General features: G+C 51.3%; 1 protein-coding gene across 1 annotated transcript; it reads left to right on the top strand.

The window, feature by feature from the left end:
* The first annotated feature begins 5,977 nt into the window (after window positions 1–5,977).
* On the top strand, window positions 5,978–13,043 carry LOC144950882 (uncharacterized). The gene is given in 4 exon segments (XM_078881053.1): window positions 5,978–6,068; window positions 8,255–8,327; window positions 10,234–10,815; window positions 10,817–13,043. Coding segments are annotated over 2 exon segments (1,245 nt in total). The 5' UTR covers window positions 5,978–6,068; window positions 8,255–8,327; window positions 10,234–10,261; the 3' UTR covers window positions 11,508–13,043.
* The last annotated feature ends 1,615 nt before the right edge of the window (window positions 13,044–14,658 follow it).

The following is a 14,658-nucleotide window of genomic DNA, read 5'->3' as shown; positions in this document are numbered from 1 at the left end:
AGCTGTCGCTTCCTCTGCAGAATTTGTCTGATGGTGCAGAGGCAGTCGGCGCAGCTCGGTACGACAAGGCAACAATGCGGCTGGTGTGCATACAGCACGGATCATATTGAACATTTGACACAGCACCAGAGAACTCACACAGCAGAGAAACCCGTCAAGTGCAGTGTGTGTGGGAAGGCGTTTGCAGGGTCATCTACTCTTCATATACACCAGAGAACACACACGGGAGAGAAACCCTTCAAGTGCAGTGTGTGTGGGAAAACGTTTGCACAGTCATCTACTCTTGTAGCACACCAGAGAACACACACGGGAAAGAAACCCTTCAAGTGCATCCCCCTTTATACTCAACCCCCGCTGAGGGGTGGGGCCCCGGGCTGCCTGGTGCGGACGTCGTTGAGAGCACCCCCCCCCCCCGTGCACTCACGTAGCCCCGCCCACTGTTTGTTTCCCATAAGCTGCCATGCATAACGGCTCTCTCTCTAACACCCCTACACCTCCAACAAGGTTAAGAACCACTGCCTTAGACGATGCCGCTCCAATAGATGCACCTTTATCACAGGCCTGCGTGCGGGGTGAACGCGCCTGCGTGCGGGGGTGAACGCGCCTGCGTGCGGGGTGAACGCGCCTGCGTGCGGGGTGAACGCGCCTGCGTGTTGTGTTCGTAGGTTGGGGTATGCGGGGGGGTGATGTTCGTAAGTTGGGGGAATGCGGGGGGGAGGTGTTCGTAAGTGGGGGTATGCGGGGGGGGGGGTGTTCGTAAGTGGGGGTATGCGGGGGGGTGGTGTTCGTAAGTGGGGGTATGAGGGGGGGGGGTGTTCGTAAGTGGGGGTATGAGGGGGGGGGGGGGTGTTCGTAAGTGGGGGTATGCGGGGGGGTGGTGTTCGTAAGTTGGGGTATGCGGGGGGGTGGTGTTCGTAGGTGGGGGTTTGCAGGGGGGAGGTGTTCGTAAGTGGGGGTATGCAGGGGGGAGGTGTTCGTAAGTGGGGGTATGAGGGGGGGGGGGTGTTCGTAAGTGGGGGTTTGAGGGGGGGGGGTGTTCGTAAGTGGGGGTATGCGGGGGGGGGGGGGTGTTCGTAAGTGGGGGAATGCGGGGGGGGGGGTGTTCGTAAGTGGGGGTATGGGGGGGTGGGGGTGTTCGTAAGTGGGGGAATGCGGGGGGGGTGGTGTTCGTAAGTGGGGGAATGCGGAATGCGGGGGGGTGGTGTTCGGTAAGTGGGGGAATGCGGGGGGGTGGTGTTCGTAAGTGGGGGTATGCGGGGGGAGGGGGGGGTGTTCGTAAGTGGGGGAATGCGGGGGGGTGGTGTTCGTAAGTGGGGGAATGTGGGGGGGTGGTGTTCGTAAGTGGGGGAATGCGGGGGGGTGGTGTTCGTAAGTGGGGGAATGCGGGGGGGTGGTGTTCGTAAGTGGGGGAATGCGGGGGGGGGTGTTCGTAAGTGGGGGAATGTGGAGGGGTGGTGTTCGTAAGTGGGGGAATGCGGGGGGGTGGTGTTCGTAAGTGGGGGAATGCGGGGGGTGGTGTTCGTAAGTGGGGGAATGCGGGGGGGTGGTGTTCGTAAGTGGGGGAATGCGGGGGGGTGGTGTTCGTAAGTGAGGGTATGCGGGGGGGGGTGTTCGTAAGTGGGGGTATGCGGGGGGGGGGTGTTCGTAAGTGGGGGTATGCGGGGGGGGGTGTTCGTAAGTGGGGGAATGCGGGGGGGTGGTGTTCGTAAGTGGGGGTATGCGGGGGGGGGGGGTGTTCGTAAGTGGGGGTATGCGGGGGGTTGGTGTTTGTAAGTGGGGGTATGCGGGGGGGTGGTGTTCGTAAGTGGGGGTATGCGGGGGGGGGGTGTTCGTAAGTGGGGGAATGCGGGGGGGTGGTGTTCGTAAGTGGGGGTATGCGGGGGGGGGGTGTTCGTAAGTGGGGGTATGCGGGGGGGTGGTGTTCGTAAGTGGGGGAATGCGGGGGGGTGGTGTTCGTAAGTGGGGGTATGCGGGGGGGTGGTGTTCGTAAGTGGGGGTATGCGGGGGGGGGGTGTTCGTAAGTGGGGGAATGCGGGGGGGGGTGTTCGTAAGTGGGGGAATGCAGGGGGGTGGTGTTCGTAAGTGGGGGTATGCGGGGGGGTGGTGTTCGTAAGTGGGGGAATGCGGGGGGGGTGTTCGTAAGTGGGGGGTATGCGGGGGGGGTGTTCGTAAGTGGGGGTATGCGGGGGGGGGGGTGTTCGTAAGCGGGGGACCGCCCACCACCACGAGCGCGATGACGTCACCACGCACGTGGGCGCCCGCCAAACCGAGCGCGATGATGTCACCACGCACGGGGGGCCCGCCAACCCGAGCGCGATGACGTCACCACGCACGGGGGCGCCCGCCAACTCGAGCGCGATGACGTCACCACACACAGGGGCGCCCACCAACCCGTGCGCGATGACGTCATCTCACACGGGGGCGCCCCAACCAGCCCCCCCCCCGCCCACGTGACCAGCCCCCCCCCCGCCCCTCCCCCAGCCCCTCCCCCAGCCCCTCCCCCAGCCCACGTGACCAGCCCCGCCCCTCCCCCAGCCCACGTGACCAGCCCCGCCCCCTCCCCCAGCCCACGTGACCCGCCCCTCCCCCAGCCCACGTGACCAGCCCCGCCCCTCCCCCAGCCCACGTGACCAGCCCCCCCCCACCCACCCACGTGACCAGCCCCCCACCCACCCACGTGACCAGCCCCCCACCCACGTGACCAGCCCCCCCCCCGCCCACGTGACCAGCCCCTCCCCGCCCACGTGACCAGCCCCCCCCCCACCCACCCACGTGACCAGCCCCCCACCCACCCACGTGACCAGCCCCCCCCCACCCACGTGACCAGCCCCCCCCCACCCACGTGACCAGCCCCCCCCCCACCCACGTGACCAGCCCCCCCCCACCCACCCACGTGACCAGCCCCGCCCACGTGACCAGCCCCCCCCCCGCCCACGTGACCAGCCCCTCCCCCCCACCCACCCACGTGACCAGCCCCTCCCCCACCCACCCACGTGACCAGCCCCCCCCCACCCACGTGACCAGCCCCCCCCCCACCCACGTGACCAGCCCCCCCCACCCACGTGACCAGCCCCTCACCCCCCCCCACGCCCACGTAACCAGCCCCTCCCCCCCCGCGCGATGACGTCACCACGCACGGGGGCGCCTATCTACCTGAGCGCGATTACGTCAGCACGCACGGGGGCGCCTACCAAACCGAGCGCGATGATGTCACCACGCACGGCGGCGCCCACCAACCCAAGCGCGATGACGTCACCACGCACGGGGGCGCCCACCAAACCGAGCGTGATGACGTCACCACGCACGGGGGCGCCCACCAAACCGAGCGCGATGACGTTCACACGCACGGGGGCACCCGCCAACCCGAGCACGATGACGTCAGCACGCACGGGGGCGCCCACCAACGCGAGCGCGATGACGTCACCACGCGCGTGGGCGCCCTAAACAACCCCTCCCCCAGCCCACGTGACCAGCCCCGCCCCTCCCCCAGCCCACGTGACCAGCCCCGCCCCTCCCCCAGCCCACGTGACCAGCCCCGCCCCTCCCCCTCTCCCAGCCCACGTGACCAGCCCCGCCCCTCCCCCAGCCCACGTGACCAGCCCCGCCCCTCCCCCAGCCCACGTGACCAGCCCCGCCCCCCTCCCCCAGCCCACGTGACCAGCCCCGCCCCTCCCCCAGCCCACGTGACCAGCCCCTCCCCCTCCCCCAGCCCACGTGACCAGCCCCGCCCCTCCCCCAGCCCACGTGACCAGCCCCGCCCCTCCCCCAGCCCACGTGACCAGCCCCGCCCCTCCCCCAGCCCACGTGACCAGCCCCGCCCCTCCCCCAGCCCACGTGACCAGCCCCGCCCCCCTCCCCCAGCCCACGTGACCAGCCCCGCCCCTCCTCCAGCCCACGTGACCAGCCCCGCCCCTCCCCCAGCCCACGTGACCAGCCCCGCCCCCTCCCCCAGCCCACGTGACCAGCCCCGCCCCTCCCCCAGCCCACGTGACCAGCCCCGCCCCTCCCCCAGCCCACGTGACCAGCCCCGCCCCTCCCCCAGCCCACGTGACCAGCCCCCCCCACCCACGTGACCAGCCCCTCCCCCCACCCCCCACCCACCCACGTGACCAGCCCCCCCCCACCCACGTGACCAGCCCTCCCCCCCACCCACGTGACCAGCCCCCCCCACCCACGTGACCAGCCCCTCCCCCCCACCCACCCACGTGACCAGCCCCCCCCACCCACGTGACCAGCCCCTCCCCCCCACCCACCCACGTGACCAGCCCCTCCCCCCCACGTGACCAGCCCTTCCCCCTCCCCCAGCCCACGTGACCAGCCCCGCCCCTCCCCCAGCCCACGTGACCAGCCCCCCCCCACGCTGCTGCGGGTTGGCTGCAATGAAGCCGTGAAGACACCGAACAGTTCCACTACTACAATTAGCGCGCTGAGGCGCTGCAGTTGCACTATGTGTCCACACGGTGGCGCTGCAGCAACCATGTTAAATTTCGATTTAAAGCTTTCATGACTGCAGCAGGGATTCATCTTCTTGGTTCTTTCGGTAAAATCGTCGCGTAGAAGGGAAGTAATAAAATAATATAAATAAAACATAATAAACGTCGTGAGAATTATTTTATTATGTTTTATTTTTTATTATTTTATTACTTCCCTTCTACGTGACTTTACCGAAATAACCAAGAATAAGCAACCATGTTGGTAAAGTTATTTCAGCGAATTTTCATTTTGCTTTTTGGTTCTTTCGGTAAAGTAACGTAGAAAGGAAATAAATTAAATAATAGAATAGGACGTTTCGATTGCAACACAAGCAATCGTCATCAGGTAGAAAACAAACAGTAAATCTTCTTGGTTCTTTCGGTAAAGTCACGTAGAAGGGAAATAATAAAATAATAAAAATTAAACATAATAAAATACAATTCTCACGACGTTTCCCTGTCCCCAGACGACCTGCTTGTCAGTTTTGATGTGGTTTCCTTATTCACCAAAGTTCCTGTACCTGACACCATCGCAATCATTGAAGACTTGGTTCATCAAAGCCTGAATGCTGGGGTACCCCCCCTGGTGAGACACTGCTTAACCAATACATACTTCACCTGGAATGGAACTTTCTACAAGAAAACTGAGGGCACCCCAATGGGCTCCCCCCTATCTCCGGTTGTAGCCAACGTCTTCATGGAGAAATTTGAGACTGACGCCATCCAGACTGCCACTCTACGCCCGACCTTGTGGAAGAGGTACGTAAATGCCACTTTTGTCATCTGGCCACATGGCCGGCCTGCTCTAGACCAATTCCTCAACCACATAAATTCCATACACCCAGCCATCACACAGTGTACACACACACAGTGTACACACACACAGTGTACACACACACAGTGTACACACACACAGTGTACACACACAATGTGTACACACACAGTGTACACACACAATGTACACACACAGTGTACACACACAGTGTACACACACACAATGTACACGTGTGTACACACACACACTGTCCATGTGTGTGTGTGTTCACACACAATAATGTCCACATTGTTGAGCTGAGCTCACACACCCAAGGGGTCTCTGTTCAAGGGAGGGAGCAATGGAAAATTAATCTTAATCAACTTAAACTCTAATCCCGCTACGTGACGTCACCACTCAGCATGACCTCATCGGCGTGAAACACCAGGGGGAGGTGTACCTTGCAAGTGACGTCATGTCACCAAAGATTTCACCCCAACCGGTCTCAAGGGAGCGTGACGTCACCTCTGCCTGGGTCACTTCCGTTATCTGTTCAAGCACTATCCTTATTTGGGCAAAGCCACACCCACTGACTGGCGGCTCATTAACATAATTTATTCGTGAAAGACGTCACGAGTTCGTTGTGACCGGTTCGGCACCAACGGCCCATCCCTCCACGATTGGGCCAGGCTCATTAACATAATTTATGTAAGTTACAGAGCCGCTCATTGTGGGAAGGGAGTGTCTTGTACCCCACAAGTGACGTCATGTCACCTGCTGCTACCTCGTGACGTCACGAGGTAACGTAAAGTTGACGCTCCGCGCGGGATCTGAAATCTGAGGTGAGATTCTCATCGCGGTTGTGGTTGTTGTTGTTGTGGTGATTGTTGTGGTTGTTGTTGTTTACCGAGGTAGAGCCTCGCTCTCTCTCTCGTAGGGATGTCAATTGAGTAGCAGCGAGCATGGAAGCAATGTCCAAGTTGGAACTTTACAACGCGGGGCCTTGCCTCCTGCCCTCGCCTGGTCGCGTTCGCTTCAATTCTCTCGCTTAGTTGAGCAATTTCGATTTAAAGCTTTCGTGACTGCAGTGATTCATCTTCTTGGTTCTTTCGGTGAAGTCACGTAGAATAGAAATAAAAAAATAAAACTATACAATTTTATTATGTTTTATATCACGTAGAATGGAAATAATGAAATAATATTCCCTTTTGTTTTTATTATTTCCATTCTAAGTGACTTTACCGAAAGAACCAAGAAGATAGTTTAGAAACCTGTGGAAGAACGCGATCAGCCAGGCGATGCGTTAGTTCTAGGTGAAGTCACCATGTAGGTAAGAAATGAATACAAATTAATAAAAGTAAAAATAGAAATAAAATATAAACATCACGACGTTTCGGAGGCAACACAAGTCTCCGTCATCAGGTGGCTCCGTCACAGCCACATTTGCTGTATCAAGTGAGGCGTTTTTATTAATTTAATCTATAATGTAGACTGTAGCCTGGTTATTAAGCTGGGTGAGTGTACTGGCAGTCTATAATGTAGACTGTAGCCTGGTTATTAAGCTGGGTGAGTGTACTGGCAGTCTATAATGTAGACTGTAGCCTGGTTATTAAGCTGGGTGAGTTTACTGGCAGTCTATAATGTAGACTGTAGCCTGGTTATTAAGCTGGGTGAGTGTACTGGCAGTCTATAATGTAGACTATAATTTGCTGCATCAAGTGAGGCGTGATTTATTATAATTTTATTATTTTATTGATATTTTTACTTTTATTAATTTTAATTTCATTTTTTACCTACGTGGTGACTTTACCGACAAAACCTAAGAGTACGTTAGTTGGTGTGTTGACCGACTCTCTGTGTTGCATTACATGAAGTGTCTCTCTCTGTGCAGTCACCAAACCTCCAAGTCTCTCATTGACACAAGGCCGTCATTATAACATGTTATAATAAGTATAATATTATGTTATAATATATAATATTTATAATGTTATAATAAGTATAATATGTTATAATTATAATGTTATAATATTTTATAATAAGTATCATAATGAAATATGCCCCCCCAATATGTTTCTGTAAAAATATTTGTAAATAAAAATTGCGATGCTCTGTTAATAAAGACAACAATTTGCTAAACCTTGGCCACGAAATCTGGACTTGTCTTCATGTAACAATGCATAGATTCCTGTTTATAGGATTGCGTTGTACTTTATGAATCCCTAATCTCTGCCATTACATACTATGAAACAAGAAAGGTAAAAAAGAAAAAACAGAGCAATATATTACAATACACTATTAGACATTATTGTATCAAATAAAACAAAGTCCATCCCATGTGTTAGTGAACTTTTAAAAATATTTTAGGGAGGAAATGGCAGGAAATTAGTTTTCTAATTTAGATATTTTTCTGGGGGGGGGGACCCCAGACCCGTGGAAGATTTGGTCCCCCCCAATGTTGACTCCATGGCTACGGCCTTGCATTGACGTGCTAGTTTCTCTACCCCCTTCTCTACCCCCCCCCCTCTCTCTCTATTTAAGGCCTCAACACAGAGGCGTTGTTTCTCTGTGTGCCTATGTGTGTCTCTCTCTGTGTGTCTCTCTGTGTCATCTCTCTCTGTGTGTCTATGTGTGTCTCTCTCTGTGTGTCTTTGTGTCATCTCTCTCTGCTTATGTGTCTGTCTGTGTCTCCGTGTCTCTCTCTCAAATTGAGCAATCTTTGGAAGAACATTATCAACCAGGTAGGGTGTTGACTGTTATGTTAGCTGACTCTAAGTTTAATAGGTTTTTTTTCTCTTTCATTTGTACCTGATGATGATTGCATGTGTTGCAGTTGAAACGTCGTATATTGCATGTGTTGCAGTTGAAACGTCGTATGCTATTATATAATGTATTTATTTATTCTACGTGACTTGACCGAAAGAACCAAAGAGTATCTTGCTTAAGTTTTAATTTCCCTTCACCTGGCTCGCTACTTTGTAACTTTGTTTTGTTTTAAATATTCACACAGTTTTTTTTCATTTTTTACCAGGCCACGCCCGCTTGAGCTGCTGTACCGCTCTTGTTTTCAGAAGCGACCTGCCCACAACAACAATAACAACAAGGTGAGGCTCGTCCACAGCGTGGTGGTGTTCACTCTAGACACGTGGCGATGTTCGCTCTAGACGCGTGGCGGTGTTCACTCTAGACGTGTGGCGGTGTTCACTCTAGACGCGTGGCGGTGTTCACTCTCTACATGTGGAGGGGTAACCCGAGGATCGGGAAGGAAATCCACGCGACCACGGGGAGAGAGAGAGAGACACGTAAACTACAAATATACAGCAGGCGTCAGGGTCGGGATCGAACCCACGACTTCCTGTATGCCAGGACAGGTAGTTAACATCTCACCACAGAGAGACACGCAGCCTCGGCTGTGTTGGTTGATCCTCAATGAATTACTTGGTGGAGTGAGGAAGCATTAATACTGAGCAGGTGAAGGTGGCCAGGCGTGGGTCTGGACACACCACCACCTGTGAACCATGCCAGTGTGTGACAGTGGTGGAGCCAGTGGGGGTGGGGTGGCACGTGCCCCCCCAACGATCCGATAGAAATCCCTAATTTCGATAGGATCATTGGGGTTTATTAGTAACTAGCTTCACTACCCGGCTTTGCCCGGGACTTGGATTCTTGTCTTGGATTAATTTAATATTCCCTCATAATTCAATGAAAAACCCTGAAAAAATTGATGCTTGCAAGAAAGAAGCCGAAACACTTCAATTTACCTAAATCGGATGTTTTTACTCAAGGAAATTCAACCTGAACCCACTGCTACGTCAGGTCGATTTTTGCCACTCGGGAAGGGAATGACGTGGCGTTCGCTTAGAAATTCCAGACAGCATAAGCTGTGAAAATTTTATGACGCCAGAGCTCAGCGTTGGAGAGTTTTTGCTGCTTCACACAAACAAACAGGTGTAAGTTCTGCTTTATATTTAAGATGGCAGTTGTACCTGTTCTTCACACGGATTTGTATTGAAACTCCGAGAAGACAATGATTTAATCGGCCAGGAGCGAAGCGCCACCTAAAATCTCCCGGCACGCTGTGAACAGCTGTAGAAGTACGGCGCGCGAAGAGCCATGTGGTAGGGGGGTTAGCATTGCAGAGCGCTTAGCTCAGGTGTGATGCGGGTTGATGCCACATACGTCATGGTCATTCCCCCCCCCCCCCCCCAAAATACAAAAGTCTATTTTTCTTTCCTGAAGGCATCAACACGTTCAGCGAGCGCGATGACGATCACACGCGTCGAATGAAAAGCAAGGGACAAGTCCTTTCTTACTAACAACTCCTTTCTCACTAACAACTCCTTACTTAATAACAACTCCTGTAATTTTTCATTGCTGGAGGGGTTTCCCCCCCCTACCTGAAAACCCTGGCTCCACCTCTGAGTGTGTGACAGTGTCAAGTTTGTATTTGCAGTAAAGTCTATTAACTCTATTGAGCACAGAGGTTATATCAAAACAGTAGTTTATTTTAGTTTTCCTCTGGAACTCTTTGTAAGAATGGAGTCAGGAAGTGATCACAGCACATGTGCAGCAGCTGAAGTCGGAACTGTTCATCCCAGCAATCAAGGACATCTGAGCCTGGCTTCACACCTCTAAGTTGTGATAGAACATTCATTTATGCATTTGTGCATAATACAAATAGTATTATTTTCAACACCCTTTGCTTTGTCAGCTAAATGTAGCTTTCATAAACATTTATTTTGAAGCCAGACAGCCGAAATTGTGTGCTCAGAGTTTTGGGTTAACGTTTATTTTGAAGATACAAGGGTTTCCAGGCATTTTATGACCATTTGCCCTCTCATTGTGTGCCATAACAGCCCTTGTGATGAATTTGGGACACTTTTTCACTATATCATGAATATATGAATAAGTATAGACGTGTAAGTCACGTGTGACTTTATATATAGGCATTCCTCTGTGCATTGATACTGACGTGTAGATGGTGTGGATATTATATTTTTCTGTCTGCAGCTGTCGCTTCCTCTGCAGAATTTGTCTGATGGTGCAGAGGCAGTCGGCGCAGCTCGGTACGACAAGGCAACAATGCGGCTGGTGTGCATACAGCACGGATCATATTGAACATTTGACACAGCACCAGAGAACTCACACAGCAGAGAAACCCGTCAAGTGCAGTGTGTGTGGGAAGGCGTTTGCAGGGTCATCTACTCTTCATATACACCAGAGAACACACACGGGAGAGAAACCCTTCAAGTGCAGTGTGTGTGGGAAAACGTTTGCACAGTCATCTACTCTTGTAGCACACCAGAGAACACACACGGGAGAGAAACCCTTCAAGTGCAGTGTGTGTGGGAAGGCGTTTGCACGTTCATCTACTCATAAAAAACACCAGCAAACACACACGGGAGAGAAACCCTTCAAGTGCAGTGTGTGTGGGAAGGCGTTTGCACGTTCATCTGCTCTTAAAAAACACCAGAGAACACACACGGGAGAGAAACCCTTCAGGTGCAGTGTGTGTGGGAAGGCATTTGCAGGGTCATCTACTCTTCATGTACACCAGAGAACACACACGGGAGAGAAACCCTTCAAGTGCAGTGTGTGGGAAGGCGTTTTCAGATTCATCTACTCTTGTAAAACACCAGAGAACACACACGGGAGAGAAACCCTTCAAGTGCAGTGTGTGTGGGAAGGCGTTTTCAGATTCATCTACTCTTGTAGCACACCAGAGAATACACACGGGAGAGAAACCCTTCAAGTGCACTGTGTGTGGGAAGGCGTTTGCACATTCAACTGCTCTTGTAGTACACCAGAGAACACACACGGGAGAGAAACCCTTCAAGTGCAGTGTGTGTGGGAAGGCGTTTGCACATTCATCTACTCTTGTAGAACACCAGAGAACACACATGCATCAGAAGATCCACAAGGAGTGGAGTCTGAAATCAGCTTGTGAAAGTCAAAGTGTTGCAATGAGCCCATCCCTCATGAAACAAGAACTGGAAGAAAATCCCAGCATGGACACTTTTAACGGTAACGAGGTGAAATATGAAGAGGTGAAGGTGAAATGTGAAGAAGTGATGGTGAAGAGTGAAGAAGTGAAGGTAAAATGTGAAGATGAAGATTCAACTCCAAAATCGGACCTTCACATCGATGGAGGCAACGTGAAGCAGGAGGAGAATTCTGACTGTGAGGCAGAGCGAGGCAACTCCCAGCAGTTTGTGGAAGTGGAGGTGTGGGTGGACTTCCTCCGAGACAATACAAAGTCAAATGGAGACCCGGTAGATGCGTAAGCTTGAGACGATGTCGCTCCAATAGGCGCACCTTTGTCACAGGCCTTTAATGACAAGAATTTGAAGTTGAACACTCAATTGCTAGGTTCAACCTGCAGGGTAAGAGTGGCCAGTCTTTGTGGACCTGTGTGTTGGGTAGATCTCTAACCAGGAGCGGGAGCCAATAAGCTCCCAAGCTTTCACTATGTTATCAATTGCATTTATATTGTGCTTGCTTAATCACCTCAGCAACTCGGAGTTTTGTATCGTATCTCGTCTCAAACACTCGAAGAGCATCCCAAGTAGCAGCTGCCCCTGTGTGGCACAAGGTGGTGGCACTGCACCGGCCTGCATGTGGACAAGAGCCTGTCAGTAGGGGGCGATGGTTGATGTGGCATCTCAGTTGTAGAGTTTGTAGGTAATGTTTAGAATTTATAAATGTTGACCCACACGCCAGCATGCAATGGCCTACTCGTTTTGAATGACACAATAGTATGTTGTACATACACTATTAAGCAGACAGTGTTTTTTGTTTATCTTGGTAATACGATGTAACCTGATGCAGCATATTTCAGTGCAGTAATTTAACTTCATAAAAATGATTGTCAATAATTTAGAATGAATACTTGTCTGATGGTGTGCGTACGTGTAACATTTTGTCTATAAGGGTCAAACATTGATTAAGTGATGTTAGGACAAAGTGTGTGTTTTTGGAGTAACCTGTACAGATCACTCAGGTGAGATTCATTGTTCTTGTGATACAGGTCTAAGGGTATTTTTGTGTTTTCAGGAAGCATCTCCCTCTGGAACAACTCATTGTCTTTGAAATAGGGAGCACACTCGGATCATTCATCAGTTACAAGGCAAACCACTTAAAAGTTAAACGTAGAGGAGGTACATTCTCTACAACACGAATTATAATTTTGCATTACGTGTTGACGTAGATTTTGTCTAACTTGGACTAGAAATGTTCCTTGCTGATTAACGTCTGGATGTCCGTAACTATCGGTTGAAACAAGCCCGGCTGCTGTTGAGACGCTGTGCACCAATAAGGGTCCACAGGTGGCTTGCACTGAATCATTGACGCACTCCCAGACGGCTGTGCTAGTTATAGTTTGTGTAAAACATTCATTTGTTTCGTGGAGAGATCGATAAATGAAAGATGTCGTGTCTGCTGATCTGCTTCATAGCAAGGAGGTAATTCTAAGAGCACATTTGAAATGCATTTTTGGTACAGATATGTATTCGGTTACAAGGCAGAGCACATCTAGTAGATACATTCTCCACGACACTCATAATTTTGCTTGATGTCTTATATGTTGGCGAACTTGGACAAGAAATGGTTCTTGCCGATTAACGTCTGGATGTTCACAACCATGGGGTGAAGCAAGCCTGACTGCCTGTGATGCCCCTCGCAACGATTTACGGCCTTGGGCCAGGAAAGTCACGAAAAAATTGCATACGAACGATCCATCCACGCAAGCACCCGATGCTGCGTTTTGAAGTTTTAAAATGAAACAACTTTGAATTGTATTGTTTTGAATTGTGTTTCTTCAATAAAAGCTTATATCATTTTACATCTGGAAGACTTCGTTGAAAACGACATTTCATTTGATTTTTCTCCAGTTAACTAGATGGCCTTACCGGGGTTCGGTTCGATGCGGACTTTCACCTGGTTGGGATCGCGGGGTGGAGATGAGGCGACACAGAGCTGGCCGTGCGAGAAGACCGCCGTCTACAGTTCGATTCCAACGCGATCGAACGTCTGTCCCTGTACCTCCGTCGTTCATACAGGGTGCGTGTAGGTTTGCAGCGCCCCCTGCATAAAAACGATGGAAAGTGCAGCGTTCATCACAGATAGATGAAGTGTGCTTATATAAGAGTACTCGCGGGAAGTACCCGGCGTTGCCCGGGCGAAAAAGACACATGGACTTAGACCCACAAACATCGACCCACACACACAAACACATCGACACACAGACATTCGCTTTAGATACACACACATGTAGTTACACACAAATCGACGTACACACCTACAGCGACTCGAACACACACACATCGACTTACAACACATGGACTCGCATACAAATGTTGAGGTGCAAATGACGACGCGGAGACAGGTCTTCAGTTAAGGGCTTGCGCCAGTTATTTATTAAGCGTTTCGGGTAATTTCCCCAGGGGTAGGGGTCCTTCACACGAACCTTCACTCTGTTCCTGGCTCGGCTAGCTCCAGGGCTCTCTCCCTCGAGTCGGATCGGGGGTTCAGCCAACACCGACCAGGGAGAGCAGCACCTTCTTCTATCACTACGGCCGGCTTGTCTCCAGACTCCTTGAGCTCTACCCCTGGCTGGCTCTTCAACCGCTCTCTATCCCGGGCTCCCAAAGTGACCCTACTTTCGTCACGGGGTCCCCCTTAAGTACCTAGAGGAGACATGACGTCATCGCCTCGCCCAGCAAGCATAACGCCACATCCCATGACGTCATTGCACTGGACAGCGAGCATGACGTCACATCCCCATATTACTCCTCTACACATAAACTCACACTTGGCCAAAAACGGCATAGGTTAGTATGCCGATTTGCTTCTTAAATCCTTTATATTAAGTTCACTTCCTTGCTTGCTTGTGCGCTTACGACCGTGCAAATCTTTAGGTCGTTTTTTAACCCACTTCCCGTGATCCAATCGAGCTCGTTGTGCGTGAAAATTTATTTTCGTGAAAATTTTTTTCCAAAATTTTACACTTTTTAGGACATTTTTTTTAAATATTTAATTACCAATTGCTTAATGGTGGCAGGCAATCATCTGACCCATAGGTGGCAGCCATCTCAAGCCAGAGGACGAGAGGACTTTGTTTTTACGGGTTAATTTTTTTTTTTACATGAAATGTTCATGGTGAAATATCCTACTTTTAATGCAATATATAGCATACTAATGCTAAACAAAAGGGAGGAATTACCTTTTGTTGAAAAAGAAAGCTGTAAAAATTTGGCCACTATTGGCCAAAAACGGCATAGGTTAGTATGCCGATTTGCTTCTTTTTTACATGAAATGTTCACGGTGAAATATCCTACTTTTAATGCAATATATAGCATACTAATGCTAAACAAAAGGGAGGAATTAACTTTTTCTTGGAAAATGTAGCTATGAAAATTTGGATGATTTTGGCATAAA

This window comes from Lampetra fluviatilis, chromosome 59 (assembly GCF_964198595.1).
Source record: "Lampetra fluviatilis chromosome 59, kcLamFluv1.1, whole genome shotgun sequence".
Lineage (NCBI taxonomy): Eukaryota > Metazoa > Chordata > Hyperoartia > Petromyzontiformes > Petromyzontidae > Lampetra > Lampetra fluviatilis.
The sequence above is the reverse complement of the archived record's forward strand: the minus strand, read 5'-3'. Positions and strand labels throughout refer to the sequence as shown.